The sequence below is a fragment of the Oncorhynchus keta genome, chromosome 20 (genome assembly GCF_023373465.1).
Source record: "Oncorhynchus keta strain PuntledgeMale-10-30-2019 chromosome 20, Oket_V2, whole genome shotgun sequence".
Classification (NCBI taxonomy): domain Eukaryota; kingdom Metazoa; phylum Chordata; class Actinopteri; order Salmoniformes; family Salmonidae; genus Oncorhynchus; species Oncorhynchus keta.
This window is the reverse complement of record NC_068440.1, coordinates 26,393,570-26,412,531: the sequence shown is the minus strand read 5'-3', so window position 1 is coordinate 26,412,531 and position 18,962 is coordinate 26,393,570. Positions and strand designations below refer to the sequence as shown.

At 43.0% G+C, this 18,962-nt stretch overlaps 1 protein-coding gene across 9 annotated transcripts in view; it reads right to left on the bottom strand.

The window, feature by feature from the left end:
* The window catches only part of adgrb2 (adhesion G protein-coupled receptor B2), a 551,118-nt gene that overhangs the window by 109,527 nt on the left and 422,629 nt on the right, over nt 1-18,962 (bottom strand). For all 9 annotated transcript variants that reach the window (XM_052472482.1, XM_052472488.1, XM_052472490.1 and 6 more), the window contains one exon: nt 9,358-9,484. In XM_052472482.1, coding sequence (XP_052328442.1) covers nt 9,358-9,484 — 127 coding nt within the window. The remainder of the gene's footprint in view (nt 1-9,357; nt 9,485-18,962) is intronic.

The window sequence follows — 18,962 nt, the reverse complement described above, 5'->3', positions numbered from 1 at the left end:
GACGCAGCATATTGACATCTGACTGACGCAGCATATTGACATCTGACTGACGCAGCATATTGACATCTGACTGACGCAGCATCTTGACATCTGACTGACGCAGCATATTGACATCTGACTGACGCAGCATATTGACATCTGACTGACGCAGCATATTGACATCTGACTGATGCAGCATATTGACATCTGACTGACGCAGCATATTGACATCTGACTGACGCAGCATATTGACATCTGACTGACGCAGCATATTGACATCTGACTGATGCAGCATATTGACGTCTGACTGATGCAGCATATTGACATCTGACTGACGCAGCATATTGACATCTGACTGATTGACATCTGCAGCATATTGACATCTGACTGACGCAGCATATTGACATCTGACTGGCGTAGCATATTGACATCTGACTGGCGCAGCGTATTGACATCTGACTGACGCAGCATATTGACATCTGACTGACGCAGCATATTGACATCTGACTGACGCAGCATATTGACATCTGACTGACGCAGCATATTGACGTCTGACTGACGCAGCATATTGACATCTGACTGATGCAGCATCTTGACATCTGACTGACGTAGCATATTGACGTCTGACTTGACGAAGCATATTGATGTCTGACTGATGGTTAATGCCCTAAAAAACTCTGACTGTTTTGTCACATTTACACCACAGTGGGCTGGAAATACGATGACATTGCTGAAGTGGCTATCATTATCATGTCGTCAAACTTATTTAGAGAAATTACAATGTTGCCATGAGCTACAGCAGTAAGGTTTGTCAGAAAGAGCTTCCAATGATACAGTTAGTGCTGTATCCTGTACCAGGATGTACCAGGATGTCTTGCTCCCAGGCAGACTAAATAACTTTTTTGCCCGCTTTGAGGACAATACAGTGCCACTGACACTGCAACGGAAACATGCGGTCTCTCCTTCACTGCAGCCGAGGTGAGTAAGTCATTTAAACGCGTTAACCCTCGCAAGGCTGCAGGCCCAGACGGCATCCCCAGCCGCGCCCTCAGAGCATGCGCAGACCAGCTGGCCGGTGTGTTTACGGACATATTCAATCAATCCCTATACCAGTCTGCTGTTCCCACATGCTTCAAGAGGGCCACCATTGTTCCTGTTCCCAAGAAAGCTAAGGTAACTGAGCTAAACGACTACCGCCCCGTAGCACTCACTTCCGTCATCATGAAGTGCTTTGAGAGACTAGTCAAGGACCATATCACCTCCACCCTACCTGACACCCTAGACCCACTCCAATTTGCTTACCGCCCAAATAGGTCCACAGACGATGCAATCTCAACCACACTGCACACTGCCCTAACCCACCTGGACAAGAGGAATACCTATGTGAGAATGCTGTTCATCGACTACAGCTCGGCATTCAACACCATAGTACCCTCCAAGCTCGTCATCAAGCTCGAGACCCTGGGTCTCGACCCCGCCCTGTGCAACTGGGTACTGGACTTCCTGACGGGCCGCCCCAGGTGGTGAGGGTAGGCAACAACATCTCCTCCCCGCTGATCCTCAACACGGGGGCCCCACAAGGGTGCGTTCTGAGCCCTCTCCTGTACTCCCTGTTCACCCACGACTGCGTGGCCACGCACACCTCCAACTCAATCATCAAGTTTGCGGACGACACAACAGTGGTAGGCTTGATTACCAACAACGACGAGACGGCCTACAGGGAGGAGGTGAGGGCCCTCGGAGTGTGGTGTCAGGAAAATAACCTCACACTCAACGTCAACAAAACTAAGGAGATGATTGTGGACTTCAGGAAACAGCAGAGGGAACACCCCCCTATCCACATCGATGGAACAGTAGTGGAGAGGGTAGCTAGTTTTAAGTTCCTCGGCATACACATCACAGACAAACTGAATTGGTCCACTCACACTGACAGCGTCGTGAAGAAGGCGCAGCAGCGCCTATTCAACCTCAGGAGGCTGAAGAAATTCGGCTTGTCACCAAAAGCACTCACAAACTTCTACAGATGCACAATCGAGAGCATCCTGGCGGGCTGTATCACCGCCTGGTACGGCAACTGCTCCGCCCTCAACCGTAAGGCTCTCCAGAGGGTAGTGAGGACTGCACAACGCATCACCGGGGCAAACTACCTGCCCTCCAGGACACCTACACCACCCGTTGTTACAGGAAGGCCATAAAGATCATCAAGGACATCAACCACCCGAACCACTGCCTGTTCACCCCGCTATCATCCAGAAGGCGAGGTCAGTACAGGTGCATCAAAGCTGGGACCGAGAGACTGAAAAACAGCTTCTATCTCAAGGCCATCAGACTGTTAAACAGCCACCACTAACAGTGAGTGGCTGCTGCCAACACACTGTCATTGACACTGACCCAACTCCAGCCATTTTAATAATGGGAATTGATGGGAATTATGTAAATATATCACTAGCCACTTTAAACAATGCTACCTTATATAATGTTACTTACCCTACATTATTCATCTCATATGCATATGTATATACTGTACTCTACATCATCGACTGCATCCTTATGTAACACATGTATCACTAGCCACTTTAACTATGCCACTTTGTTTACTTTGTCTACACACTCATCTCATATGTATATACTGTACTCGATACCATCTACTGTATGCTGCTCTGTACCATCACTCATTCATATATCCTTATGTACATGTTCCTTATCCCCTTACACTGTGTATAAGACAGTAGTTTTGGAATTGTTAGTTAGATTACTTGTTGGTTATCACTGCATTGTCGGAACTAGAAGCACAAGCATTTCGCTACACTCGCATTTAACATCTGCTAACCATGTGTATGTGACAAATACAATTTGATTTGATTTGATTTGATTTGATTTGCTCCCCTCAATCTTAACTAGCTACAGTAGCTAAAGTTATACTCCATCTAAAGTCCATCTGAAGACATCATGACAACGGCAAAAGCCTCCTACAAATAATGTTCCTCCTTTTGAAATGTCAATGTGCTTTCAAACCACAGTAATGCATTTTAGACTATATCATCCTCAGCACCCATTAAGACTGCATTGAGTAGAACGCTCAGCTGGGCATCAAATCCTAAAAAAAATGTTCAAAACAGTATTGTGATGAAATGTGCAACCCTTGAATACCCTTCTCAACCTCTATCTTGTTTCCCTATCTTTCTTTCTCTCCTATCTGTCTGTTTTACTCCATGGTTCACCCTATTTCCGTGGCTTTGTCACGTTCTGACCTTTATTTCCTTTGTTTTGTCATTATTTAGTATGGTCAGGGCGTGAGTTGGGTGGGCAGTCTATGTTTGTTTTTCGATGTTTTGGGGTATTTCTATGTTTCGGCCTAATATGGTTCTCAATCAGAGGCAGGTGTCATTAGTTGTCTCTGATTGAGAATCATACTTAGGTAGCCTGGGTTTCACTGTGTGTTTGTGGATGATTGTTCCTGTCTCTGTGTTTGCACCAGATAGGACTGTTTAGGTTTTCCATGTTTATTGTTTTGTAGTGTTCATGTGTACATTTACGTATTAAAAGAACCATGGACACTTACCACGCCGCATATTGGTCCTCTGATCCTTTTCGCCTCTCCTCTTCAGAAGAAGAGGAGGAAATCCCTGACAGGCTTTTAATGGAGGAGATCAAATCCATAATGTAAATAGCTCACTACGCACTATCCCTGTGAGAGTGGGACCAGAGGGAAGACAGACTAAACTCCACAATCAACTCCCATTGATACTGATTGTAGGTTTCTCTCCTCTCTTAACTCTCCCCTCCCTCTCTCCCTGGTATCTTTCTCTCCATTCCCTCTCCTCCCCCTCTCCCTCCTCTCCTCCACACCCCCCCCTCCCTGATCTCTCGCCCTCCTTTCCCTTTCCCTGGTCTCTCTCCCTCCTCTCCTCCAACCCCCCTCCCTGGTCTCTTGCCCTCCTTTCCCTCTCCCTGGTCTCTCTCCCTCTTCTCTTCCTCCTCCTCTCCCTGGTCTCTCCAGCTGTTGGAAGTAAACACGATTAACCGGCGATCCCTGCCTCCACTGTAAACTGCCTATTATGGAAGCAATGCCTCTAAATCCCTCCATCTCTCTCTCTCTCTGTCTGTCTATCCCTGCATACCTCCTTTCATCCCTCCCTCTTTTACTAAACATGGTGGTTAATCCTCCTCCCCCTGCCCGCCTTCTCTCTGGCCCAGGATAAGCTGCTCAAGCTGGGCTGCGGATTCTAAGCTTTGCTCCAAGACCCAGACCCTGCCTGGGTGTCTGGATGTGGATGTGTGTGAAACTTTGTGTGTTTGGATGGTCCACTGCAACCACATGACAACTGAGTTATGTTAAGTGAGTGAAAGAGTAATACCGATATTATTTGTAGCTACATACGTAGAGATATGCAGCCACGCAAGCACGCATGAACAGTGCCTGTGTTCATGCTGCACACACACATACGCACCCACGCACACACACACACACACGCACACACACACACACACACACACACACACACACACACACACACACACACACACACACACACACACACACACACACACACACACACACACACACACACACACACACACACACACACACACACACATCCTCTACATTGCTGAGTTGGGGCAGCTGATAGCAAGGTGAAAGTGTCCTCTCCATTAACCACATTAGCTGGGAAATAAACTCTACACACTGATCCCTAGCTCCAGGGCATCAGCGCTAGGCTAATGGTGTAATGGTCCTGAATGACATATCGCTAACAGCTAAGGACACATTTCATAAATGTCACCAGGCATTCTTGCCCATTCCACTATGACCACATGCTGGGAAAAGAGAGAAGTCAATAGTATTCCACAAAAGGAGAAGGCCAGACAGCACAGAGAGCGGTCTGAGGTTGACGGATCCAGCTTTTAGTTCAGGACCATTATGGATATTTCCTGTCCCTAATGGGAACGGCCCTTTTACTGTCCCTTCCTTTTGGAAGAATGGAAAATAGGAACATCCTATTTGTTCAGGGTCAGGCCAGCTTTGGGGTAAAAAAAAACTAAACAAACTGATGGGTGAAACTAAAGTCCACCACCTCAAATCTACCAATAAAACTCTGTTGGTCTTGTGCCTGACACCTACCACGATACCCCGTTCAAAGGCACCTACTACCATAACCCTTTCAAAGGCACCTACTACCATACCCCGTTCAAAGGCACCTACTACCATACCCCGTTCAAAGGCACTACTACCATACCCTTTCAAAGGCACCTACTACCATACCCTGTTCAAAGGCACCTGCTACCATACCCCATTCCAAGGAACCTGCTACCATACCCCATTCAAAGGCACCTGCTACCATACCCCATTCAAAGGCACGTACTACCATACCCCATTCAAAGGCACCTGCTACCATACCCCATTCAAAGGCACGTACTACCATACCCCGTTCAAAGGCACCTGCTACCATACCCCATTCAAAGGCACCTACCACCATACACTGTTCAAAGGCACCTGCTTCCATACCCCGTTCAAAGGCACCTGCTACCATACCCCGTTCCAAGGAACCTGCTACCATACCCCATTCAAAGGCACGTACTACCATACCCCGTTCAAAGGCACCTACTACCATACCCCGTTCAAAGGCACCTGCTACCATACCCCGTTCAAAAGCACCTGCTACCATACCCCGTTCAAAGGCACCTACTACCATATCCTGTTCAAAGGCACCTGTTACTGTACCCCATTATAGGCACTTCAATATTTTGTCTTGCCCATACAACCTCTGAATGGCACACATACACAATGCATGTCTCAATTGTCTCAAGGCTTAAAAATCCTTCTTTAACCTGTCTCCTCCCCTTCATCTACACTGATTGAAGAGTAGATGAAGTCTGGAAGTGTAGTTTATTTCGTAAATATTTTCGGAACTCTATTTCTTGAACTGCATTGTTGTTTAAGGGCTTGTTAAGGGCTTGTAAGCAATACCTGTTGTATTCAGCGCATGTGACATTGAAAAATCTTAATGTTTTGTACATAAAAAAAAAAGAAAAAAAAAAAGTGTATATCTTATCAATAAAAGCCTCCCAGACGTGAGGGTTGCATTACACACACACACACACACACACACACACACACACACACACACACACACACACACACACACACACACACACACACACACACACACACACACACACACACACACACACACACACACACACACACACACACACACACACACACACACACACACACACATTGAGAGAGAGACAGAGAGAGTCAGATGCATTTGTGTGGTAAAGAATAGTGAGATCTGAGATATGCATAGCTGAATACCAGGGCAGTTAACCCCGACAGAGACTGTAGAAAGTAAGTGCTTTTCAAATGTTATCTTCCTCACATAAAGAAACCGCTGCACACACACGCACACACACACACACACACATTTTCACATCGTTACAACACTGCATAAAGACATAATATGACATTTAAAATGTCTCTATTAGTTTTGAACTTTTGGAACATTTCACTTACTTTGGCAATGTAAACATATGTTTCCCATGCCAATAAATCCATTTGAATTGAATTAGAGAGAGAGAGAGATAGATGGTTAAGAGAGGGTGACATCACAGAGTGATGGGACATGCTGGCAAGAAGAATAGAGCAGGTTAAAGGCCAGTGGATATAGGCGTGTTTAGCTGCTAGAGTTAGGGGTCCTAGCGGGTCCATTAGTAGTGGCACACATAAAGCAGAGGAGAGTGGCTCAATACATTAATCACCGCTAAAAGCCTGCTCTGCTCACGTCATAGCCACGGTCACTGCTCTATTTAGAATTATACAGCAGTTACACACGCTGGAGGCTACAGTAAGCACACACATGCACGCAGACACAAAAGAACACACGCCCTCGCACACACACACACACACACACACACACACACACACACACACACACACACACACACACACACACACACACACACACACACACACACACACACACACACACACACACACACACACACACACCATGCAGACACATACAGTACCCAGGCATGCCTGTGCATGTTAACACGGAAATACACAGCTGAACTCATACACCAACCAACACACCCAAGCTGGCTTTGAGACACACCTGATCCCTAAATGTCATAGTTCATACTATAAGGAAAGTGGCTCCCAATGTCTCTAATAATGATAGCTGTTTGCTTGGCCAGCCCAACAAGGATAGAGCAGCCGTGAACCAAGATCCCATCTATAAAGCACATTTGAGCTAATCAAAGGATGGAGCATTACTATAATGCACTTTTCCTTTACACCCCCTATCGTTCTACTGGTTGGCTTCTTGTTCTTCCCCACGGTCGGACTGAACAGTGACTAAACATTGGTTAGATAATTAGCTAATGAGCTCTGTGCTGTGCTTACCGATGAGCGCAGCCCAGTTCTCCCATAATCAACTAATGAGCCAACCATCCATATCTTATCTAAACAAACTAGCTTACTTATTAACCCAATGTGTCCCGCCGTAACGCTGGCGCGTTTTGGACTTCTAATCCCTTTTAACCAATGTGTTTGAGCTACAGACGTGTATTTCTTCTATGTCCGTAGATTCCAACCATTAGTATGTGTGCATAGCGGGGGCTGGGCTACAGTGGTGTTTGTGAGACAAGGGCCGATCCTGAAGGGACCCGGGGCCGGGCCCTTTTTACAAAAACATCTGCAGAGTGAGAATGGTTTGAGCTACAAACGACTAAAAGCGATCTATGAAAAGCTGAGACTGTAACATGTTTTGCTCGATGACGCTCACAAGCTACACCGAGTTGTTAGAAGTTGAGGGGTCTTTTGTATAGAAGATTATAGGAAATCCCAGGACATAGTGTCTATAATACTGTAAGGGGTTCTTCTGTATAGAAGATTATAGGAAATCCCAGGACATAGTGTCTGTAATACTGTAAGGGGTTCTTCTGTAGAGAAGATTATAGGAAATCCCAGGACATAGTGTCTATAATACTGTAAGGGGTTCTTCTGTATAGAAGATTATAGGAAATCCCAGGACATAGTGTCTATAATACTGTAAGGGGTTCTTCTGTATAGAAGATTATAGGAAATCCCAGGACATAGTGTCTGTAATACTGTAAGGGGTTCTTCTGTAGAGAAGATTATAGGAAATCCCAGGACATAGTGTCTATAATATTGTAAGGGGTTCTTCTGTATAGAAGATTATAGGAAATCCCAGGATATAGTGTATATAATACAGTAAGGGGTTCTTCTGTAGAGAAGATTATAGGAAATCCCAGGATATAGTGTATATAATACAGTAAGGGGTTCGTCTACATAGAAATTCATAGGAAATCCCAGGACATAGTGTCTATAATACTGTAAGGGACTCTTCTGTATAGAAGATCATAGGAAATCACAGGACATAGTGTCTATAATACTGTAAGGGGCTCTTCTGTGTAGAAGATCATAGGAAATCACAGGACATAGTGTCTATAATACTGTAAGGGGCTCTTCTGTGTAGAAGATCATAGGAAATCACAGGACATAGTGTCTATAATACTGTAAGGGGCTCTTCTGTGTAGAAGATCATAGGAAATCACAGGACATAGTGTCTATAATACTGTAAGGGGCTCTTCTGTGTAGAAGATCATAGGAAATCACAGGACATAGTGTCTATAATGCGCTCACATACTGTAGTTTCTGTCACAAACTCCAAACTGCACATAGTTGTCACTGATTAGTTGGATATTTCTTTCCCAGTGAGCAAATTTCTGTACTTACAGCTTACAGCTATACTTTTTTTGCTTTGTGAGAACTTGTTTTTACATTGCTATTTGTCAATGAATGCAGCTGTTCATGTGAAATAGTGTTGTGTTCTACTTGTGCCCCTGGTTGTCCTGAAAGGAAAATGGTGAAATACGTCATTGTGAGGCTAAATGTAAAGCGCTGCACATGCAGATACATGAAAGTCAGATAAATGAAATGTATTTTTGCTGTGGTCTTGGGACTGGCAGCATCTTTAGTCATATGATTTCAACAAATCCACTCTCTCAAAAACTCTTAAGGCTGGATTCCTGGCCACAGATAAAGCCTAGTCCGAGATTAAAAATCTATTCCAATGGAGATTCTCCATTACATTTTAGAAGACTGTTGTATAGATGTCACAGCTGTATTTATTTCAACTTTGACTTATACAGTTGTTTATGTCCTATCTCAAACCTGGAGGATAGCAAGTGAATTTCATTCATCTCCCTTTCTGAGTTGACTGTTCAAATCAAAGTAACCCTAAGTCTACCTTGTACATATCCACATGCCAACACCCTAACACATTAGCTTGTTGGCTCCAATTAGCGTTAGCCCCAGTGCAATCGAGTGGAGCTGGAAATGTGACTCACCGGGTCTTTAGCTTGTTGCGCTAGCACAGCGTAGGTTGAGATCCTGCTGCACAGGCATTTAGTGTGGACGGCGGCAGACGTGAGTGTTTGGCAGCCCTCGGTGTCCCAGTTCTTAGCGCCAGCTTCCCTGGAGATGGGAGAAACACGGACACACACAGTGAGTGAGACACACACACACACACCATCACATTACAGCATACAGATGCACTCAAACAAAAAGTGAGAGAGTGAGAGAGAGAGAGCGAGAGAAAGAGAGCCAGAGAGAGAGAGAGAGAGAGAGAGAGAGAGAGAGAGAGAGAGAGGCTGGGTACTCATTGACCACATTGAGCTGTATTGTGCTGTAGAGACCACTCTGACAGGGACAGCCAGACCCCCATGAACCCCTCATTTCTTCTCTCCATCCTTTACCCATGTATTCATCCCTCTGTCCTCCATGCCTCCATATATACTACTGTTCAAAAGTTCGGGGTCACTTAGAAATGTCCTTGTTTTCCATGAAAACATCCATGAAATGAGTTGCAAAATGAATAGGAAATATAGTCAAGATGTTGACAAGGTTATAAATAATGATTTTAAATTGAAATAATATTTGTGTCCTTCAAACTTTGCTTCCGTCAAAGAATCTTCCATTTGCAGCAATTACAGCCATGCAGACCTTTGGCATTCTAGTTGTCAATTTGTTGAGGTAATCCAAAGATATTTCACCCCATGCTTCCTGAAGCACCTCCCACAAGTTGGATTGGCTTGATGGGCACTTCTTACGGTCAAGCTGCCCCCCACAACAGCTCAAAAGAGTTGAGATCCGGTGACCGTGCTGGCCACTCCATTATAGACAGAATACCAGCTGACTGCTTTTTCCCTAACTAGTTCTTGCACAGTTTGGAGCTGTGCTTTGGGTCATTGTCCTGTTGTAGGAGGAAATTGGCTCTAATTAAGCGCCGTCCACAGGGTATGGCATGGCGTTGCAAAATGGAATGATAGCCTTCCTTCTTCAAGATCCCTTTTACCCTGTACAAATCTCCCACTTTACCACCAGCAAAGCAGATGGCGTCAAGCACTCCTCCAACATCTTTCAATTTTTTCTGCGTCTCACGAATCTTCTTCTTTGTGTTCCAATTACCTCAAACTTAGATTAGTTTGTCCATAACAATTTTTTCCAATATTCCTCTGTCCAGTGTCTGTGTTCTTTTGCCCATCTTAATCTTTTATTTTTCTTGGCCAGTCTGAGATATGGCTTTTTTTTTTCAACTCTGCCTAGAAGTCCAGCATCCTGGAGTCGCCTCTTCACTGTTGACGTTGAGACTGGTGTTTTATTTATTTCATGAAGCTGCCAGTTGAGGACTTGTGAGGCATCTGTTTCTCAAACTAGACACTCTAATGTACATCTCCTCTTACTCAGTTGTGCACCAGGGCCTATTCTGGTTAGAGCCAGTTTGCGCTGTTCTGTGAAGGGAGTAGTATAAAGTGTTGTATGAGATCTTCAGTTTATTGGCAATTCAACACATGGAATATCCTTCATTTCTCAGAACAAGAATAGACTGATGAAGTTTCAGAAGAAAGTTCATTTTGAGCCTGTAATCGAACCCACATGCTCCAGATACTCAACTAGTCTAAAGAAGGCCAGATTTATTGCTTCTTTAATCTTCTTTAACAGTTGTCAACTGTGCAAACGTAATTGCAAAAAGGTTTTCTAATGATCAATTAGACTTTTAAAATGATAAACTTGGATTAGCTAACACAACGTGCCATTGGAACACAGGAGTGATGATTGCTGATATTGGGCCTCTGTACGCCTATGTAGATATTCCATTAAATATCAACCGTTTCCAGCTACAATAGTAATTTACAACATTAACAATGTCTACACTATATTTCTGATAAATTTGAAGTTCTTTTAATGGACAATTTTTTTAATTTTCTTTCAAAAACAAGGACATTTCTAAGTGATCCCAAACATCTCTCATTTAGTAATGAAAAGTGTGATGTGGAGGTCAATCAATGGGAACATTCACATTCTCTAATTTAACTAATGAAAAGCCTTACAGCCTTCAACACACACCAACCATATGATCGAGCCTGGCTTTACTACAAATGACTCTACACACGTCTGTTGCAGATCTTGTCACGGTTACAGCAGTGATATGAACCTTCAGATACATGAGTCACACTAACTGGACTAACCACCACCCTGTCTGTGGCACTTCTGTGAACAGTTATAACACTGAGATGAACCTTTATACAGCTATGTTAGAGTGTTGTGTATGCACAGCGCCTGACAATAACTGAACTAATTATCAGTCCCCTCACAGGGCCTGATGTATAATTATTGACAGTTGAAACAGTACTGAGTGTACTGTCTCTGTCAGCTATATCACAGCTGAAGAGTTCTTTTCCATCAACTCCTCTGATAGCACCGCCACTAAACACTGACTGGGAGAAACAGGACGCAGTGTTCTTGTTCATAAGGGGTTGCTAATAAAGAAGTATTTTCCTAATCAACTTCTATTGTCCCTCATTGTCCTTGGTGAATGTCCTTCATATTTCTAGTTTGCAGTTGGAAAGTGAGGTAGAGACAAATCCAATTTCCCTCAGCATCTTTTTGATTCAAGAAAACACTTCCCTTCTAAATTATATTTTAATGCTGAACTAGGTCGAAGCCAACTGTGGAGGGGCCCTAGGGTTGGAAGATCCACAGCTGTGAGAGCATGGTCTGGGGCCACATGTCATCAGTCTGCAGCCTGGTATGGGACAGATGGATAGGATGCTGTAAAAAATGGCATTCAACCTGCTAGGGGTTATAATCTGGACGTTGGCATATTCCACTGAGGTTACAGTGCTCCACAGGGAGGCACATTGCATGCGCCGAATGCACGCGCACACACACACACACACACACACACACACACACACACACACACACACACACACACACACACACACACACACACACACACACACACACACACACACACACACACACACACACACACACACACACACACACACACACACACACACACGCACACATACACATACACATACACACACTGCTGGTTTTGTCTCCCCAGGGAGAGGGGGCCCAGATTGACATATAATCAGCGATTATCAGCGGTTGCTGGTCTGATTTTGGATAGGCAGTGTGTGTCTGCCTATTGTACAACAATGCCATAGACAGAAGGGGGTAGAATGAGCCATGGACCGTTATGTGGAACATGTCATAGTAGATACATGTTGTAGGTACACATGGGAAGCTATTCGGTAGTGTGCCTACGTGTGTATGCCTGCGTGTGCCCCCGAGTGCCTTCAATGAACAGACCCAAAACGCACAATTATGCCGAGCAGCGCTTTGAGAGGTAACAGTCTACCAGAAACACTAATCAATCTGTGGAGTTGAGAGTGTCATTGATGCAGGTAGAATCTTCCAGTAAGAACAGACATAGAAGCAGCTTACATTTCCCAAGTCCTAACTTCAACTCAATGTGTGTGATGCTAAACTGCCTTGTGTCCAAAGGGAAACTTCCCCCTACTCCACTTTCATCATGCAAATCAACAGACGAATTACCACGTTCAACTTGTTAACTCTGTCTCTGTCTGCCATGTGCAATGCTAACTCCTACAAACTCTGACAGTCTCATGTGAGACGTTTATCTTTGTTTCTCAAATGTCAAATTTCCGAAGTTGTTCCAGACATTACATTTCAAAGTGGTTAAGTTTAAGTTTAGGCATTAAGTTTTAATTTTGAAGGTAAGGGTTAAGGTTACAGTAGGAATTAACTCTGGTTAAGGTAAGACCCAGCTAGCACAGTGGATCTGGGCCGATTCTGGCTGAGAGTCGGGGAACACGGCTGAGAATCAGACTCGGCCGACGTCATGTGGCCTAAGTATTACTTATGGCTAGGATGTGGGGATTGAACTCGGGCCGATTCCGGTGTGAGTGAGTTATCTGCCCCATCTGCCCCATGTATTAGTTGGGGATCGGGCTGATTGTGGTTACTCTCTGGCAGATGATTACACATGCTGCTTTATATAATTAACACTTCATTATGTATTTATTTTTCCATATGTTTTCAATGTTTCTGTGATCAAAAAATAACATTTAAATGAAATGATTTAAGAGTCCTGTTGAAGTAATATTTGAGTATTTTGATACTTTGTGCAAGTGGCACAGTGGTTTAAGCCCGTGCTGGCCATGAACGGGAGACCCATGAAGCAAAGCACAATTGGCCCAACGTCATCCGGATTAGGGGAGAGTTTGGCCGGCCGGGATGTCCTTGTCCCACCGTGCTGTAGCGACTCCTGTGGCGGGCCAGGCACATGCATGCCGACACGGTCATCAGGTGTACGGTGGTTCCTCTGACACATTGGCTGGGTTGTGTTTCGGGGGGACGCATGGCTCTTGACCTTCGCCGCTCCCGAGGCCATACGGGAGTTGCAGCGATGGGACATGGATATGACGAAAAGGGGGTAATTTGTATGTATAATAGTCATATTTAAAATGAATAAATCTGGAACATTTTTATACATTTATTTGAATTTGCATTGGGCCGCTTCTGGGGGGATTCTGGTAGACAGAAACGGCCTGATGTACTTGGGCTGATTCTGGGCCGTGTCCGACACTCGATTCTGGGCCAATTCAATCAGTTCTGGCCACCTGGAAGAGGGCCGCTTCTGGGTTGATTCCTCATTGCTAGCTGGGGGGTTAAGGTTTGGGACAGGCTTAAAACAAAAATATCAAAAACGACTTTCTATAACTGGATTTAAACATACAAACTTTGGAATCCGAGGCAGATGCTTATGCCCATCTGCCACAACGCCTTAATAAAACTGAAAACTACTTGAAGCTAACAGTGCTCACGGTTGCCTCTAGTGGCCGGTTTCCACGTCCCGAAATCCATAGACATTGATTGACGTCGAATACTGACTTGTATCACGGGTGACCTGGCTGAGCTGACTCATACTGATTATTTACACACACACACACACACACACACACACACACACACACACACACACACACACACACACACACACACACACACACACACACACACACACACACACACACACACACACACACACACACACACACACACACACACACACACACACACACAGTCTTGTACAGCTAAACTTGTGGGGAAACACAATTCAGTCCCATTCAAAACCCTATTTTCCCTAACGCCTGACCCTAAACCTAACCCTAACCAGTACTCTTACCCTAACCCTAACAACAAAAACCTAATCTTAACCATAACCATAGACCTAAGCCTAGATTCCTACCCCTAAGCTAAAAACGAACCCTTGCTCCTAACTCTAACCCTTAACGTAATTCTAACAATAACACTAATCCTAACCTTAACCCTAAACCCCCTAGAAATAGCATTTGACCATGTGGAGACTAACAAAAATGTCCCCAGTTGGTCAAATTTAGTTTGTTTACTTCTCGTCCCCACAAGAATAGTTAAACACGTCCACACACACACACACACACACACATACACACACACACAAACACACCCTCAACATGAACTATAAACAGAGATGTGTTCACTCATACACACGAGCCAGAATATCAGTACATATTGAGCCATACGGGCCTTATCAGTCTACATGCATAAATAATTATTAGGACAGATGGAGAGAAATATGTCTTGCTGGTTTATGCATGGTGTCCCAATTCTTACTTGGGTGAGCTTATCACACGCACACACGCACAGATATGAACATATAAACACACATACGCACACTAGCACACACACTTGCCCATAAGCAAAACATGTAATACTCTGTGTATCGTAAGGGGTTTGTGGTGTGTGTGTGTGTGTGTGTGTGTGTGTGTGTGTGTGTGTGTGTGTGTGTGTGTGTGTGTGTTGTCTGCTGGCTCACAGTGGGGTGTCTGCAGGATAAAACAGAGGAACACTAAGTGATCCCTATTTGGAGAGGAAAGCGCAAAATTACTCTTGACATCTACAAATTCAGGAGTAAAAATGTGATTAACAAATCGTATAATAAATTGCATGGATTAATTCTGTGTTCAATAACAGTGGTTAACATTTGAATGACTTCCCCATCTCTGTACCCCACACGTACCATTATCTGCATGGTCCCTCAATTGAGTAGTGCATTTTAAGCACAGATTCAATCACAAAGATCAGAGAGGTTTTTCAACATTTCAAAAAAAAAAAGGGCACCGATTGGTAGATGTTTAAAAATAAAAAGTGCAGACGCTGAATATCCCTTTCAGCATGGTTAAGTTACTAATTAGGCTTTGGATAGTGTATCAATACACCCAGTCACTACAAATATACTGTCGTCCTTCCTAACTCAGTTGCTGGAGAGGAAGGCAGCGGCTCAGGGATTTCACCATGAGGCCAATGGTGATTTTAAAAAAAGTGAGAGTTTAATGATTATGAAATGAGAAAACTGACATAAATGACAGAGTGAAAAAAAGGAAGCCTGTATAGAATACAAATACTCCAAAACATGCATCCTGTTTGCAACGAGGCATTTAAGTAATGTGGCAAATATATTAACCTTTTGTCCTGAATACAAAGCGATAGGTTTGTGGGAAATACAACATAACACATTACTGTGTACCACTCTTCATATTTTCAAACATGGTGGTTGCTGCATCATGTTATGGGAATGCTTGTCATTGGCAAGGACTCTGGAGTTTTTTAGGATAAAAACAGCTATAAGTTCAGGCAACATCCTAGAGGAAAACCTCTGCTTTCCAACAGACACTGACAAATTCCAACAGACACTTTCCAACAGACAAATTCACCTTTCAGCAGGACAATAACCTAAAACACAAGGCCAAATCCACACTGGAGTTTCTTTTCAAGATGACATTGAATGTTCCTGAGCGGTTTGAAAATAGCTTGAAAATCTATAGCAAAACTTGGAAATAGCTGTCTAGCAATGATCAACAATCAACTTGACAGAGCTTGAAGAATTTTACAAATAGTAACATGCAAATATTGTACAATCCAGGTGTGCAGAGCTCAGAGACTTACCCCAAAAGACTCACAGGTGCTGCTATAAAGTATTAACCCAGGAGTGTAATACTTACTGTATATAAATTAGATATTTTTGTAATTACATTTTTTCAAAATTTGCTAACATTTTGAAAAACCTGTTTCCACTTTGTCATTATAGGTTATTGTGTGTAAATGAGTGAGAGAGAAAAAAATAGATTCAATACATTTTGAATTCAGGCTGTAACACAACCAAATAAGGTTGGAATAAGTCAAGGGGTATGAATACTTCCTGAAGGCATTTTAGATAAAGCGCCTCATTGTCAAAATTCCAAAGTATCCCTTCAAGGTACATTGACACTTTCCAATATTTTGTTTTAGCTCACCAATAAAGCTTGAATGGAAGCTTACCACTTTTTATTTTATCTGGCGATTAAATCCTAATTTGACGATGAGGGACTTTTGGAGGTTTAAATGGTGAATAGACAGATTGAATTGATTTAAACTGGTCTTGTTAGACCTGAGGAGAAAGTCTGATTTTGACATATTAACTCCATATTTAGGTTGCATGTATTACAGTGCCTTACATTTTGTTTAACTTACTTCATTTTTGACCTTTCACCTCTTTTCACCTATTTTCCTTCAGATCAGAGAGAGAGAGAGAAAGATATATATATATATATATATATAGAAAGACAGTCCGAGAGAGAAAGAGAAAGAAAGAGAGAAAGAGAGAGGGAGCGAGAGAGAGTGATGGGGATATATATATATAGAGAGAGTGATGGGGGATATATATATAGAGAGAGAGATGGGGATATATATATATATATATAGAGAGATGGGGGATATATATATATAGAGAGAGATGGGGATATATATATAGAGAGAGAGATGGGGGATATATATATATAGAGAGAGATGGGGGATATATATATAGAGAGAGATATGGGGGATATATATAGAGAGAGAGAGATGAGGGATATATATATAGAGAGAGTGATGGGGGATATATATATAGAGAGAGAGATGGGGGATATATATATAGAGATAGATGGGGATATATATATAGAGAGAGATGGGGGATATATATATATAGAGAGAGAGTGATGGGGGATATATATATAGAGAGAGTGATGGGGGATATATATATAGAGAGAGTGATGGGGGATATATAGAGAGAGAGAGAGATGGGGGATATATATATAGAGAGAGAGATGGGGATATATATAGAGAGAGTGATGGGGGATATATATATATAGAGAGAGATGGGGGATATATATATAGAGAGAGTGATGGGGGATAAATATAGAGAGAGAGTGATGGGGGATATTTATAGAGAGAGAGTGATGGGGGATATATATATAGAGAGAGAGATGGGGGATATATATATAGAGAGAGTGATGGGGGATATATATATAGAGAGAGATGGGGGATATTTATAGAGAGAGATATGGGGGATATATAGAGAGAGTGATGGGGGATATATATATAGAGAGAGAGATGGGGGATATATATATAGAGAGAGTGATGGGGGATATTTATAGAGATATATATATATATATATATAGAGAGATGGGGGATATATATATAGAGAGAGAGATGGGGGGATATATAGAGAGAGAGAGATATGGGGGATATATAGAGAGAGATATGGGGGATATATATATATAGAGAGAGATGGGGGATATATATATAGAGAGAGATATGGGGGATATATAGAGAGAGATATGGGGATATATATATAGAGATGGGGGATATATATAGAGAGAGAGATATGGGGGATATATATAGAGAGAGAGAGATATGGGGGATATATATATAGAGAGAGAGATATGGGGGATATATAGAGAGATATGGGGGATATATATATAGAGAGAGAGATGGGGGATATATATAGAGAGAGAGATATGGGGGATATATAGAGAGAGATATGGGGGATATATAGAGAGAGGGTAGGTGGGAAATCTAAAGAAAGGTCAGTGGTGGAAAAAGTACTGTCACACTTGCGTAAAAGTAAAGATACCATAATAGAAAATGACTCAAGTAAAAGTGAATATCACCCGGTGAAATATCACTTGATTGCTAAAATATACTTAAGTATCAAAAGTAAAAGTATGAATCATACATTTGGAACATTATTTTCTAGTGAAACAAAAGTAGAAGTTGTCAAAAATAGTACTACTTAAGTAGTAACCGCCATCGATGAGAGACATTACTGTGCAGCCGTATTCATCGACCTGGCTAAGGTTTTCGACTCTGTCAATCACATTCTTATTGGCAGACTCAATAGCCTTGGTTTCTCAAATGATTGCCTCGCTTGGTTCACCAACTACTTCCCCGATAGAGTTCAGTATGTCAAATCGGAGGGCCTGTTGTCTGGACCTTTGGCAGTCTTTATGGGGATGCCACAGGGTTCAATTCTTGGGCCGACTCTCTTCTCTGTATACATCAATGATGTCGCTCTCGCTGCTGGTGATTTTTTGATACACCTCTAATCAGACGACACCATTCTGTATACCTCTGGCCCTTCGTTGGACACTGTGTTTTAAATAACCTCCAGATGAGCTTAAATGCCATACAACTCTCCTTCCCGTGGCCTCCAACTGCTCTTAAATGCAAGTAAAACTAA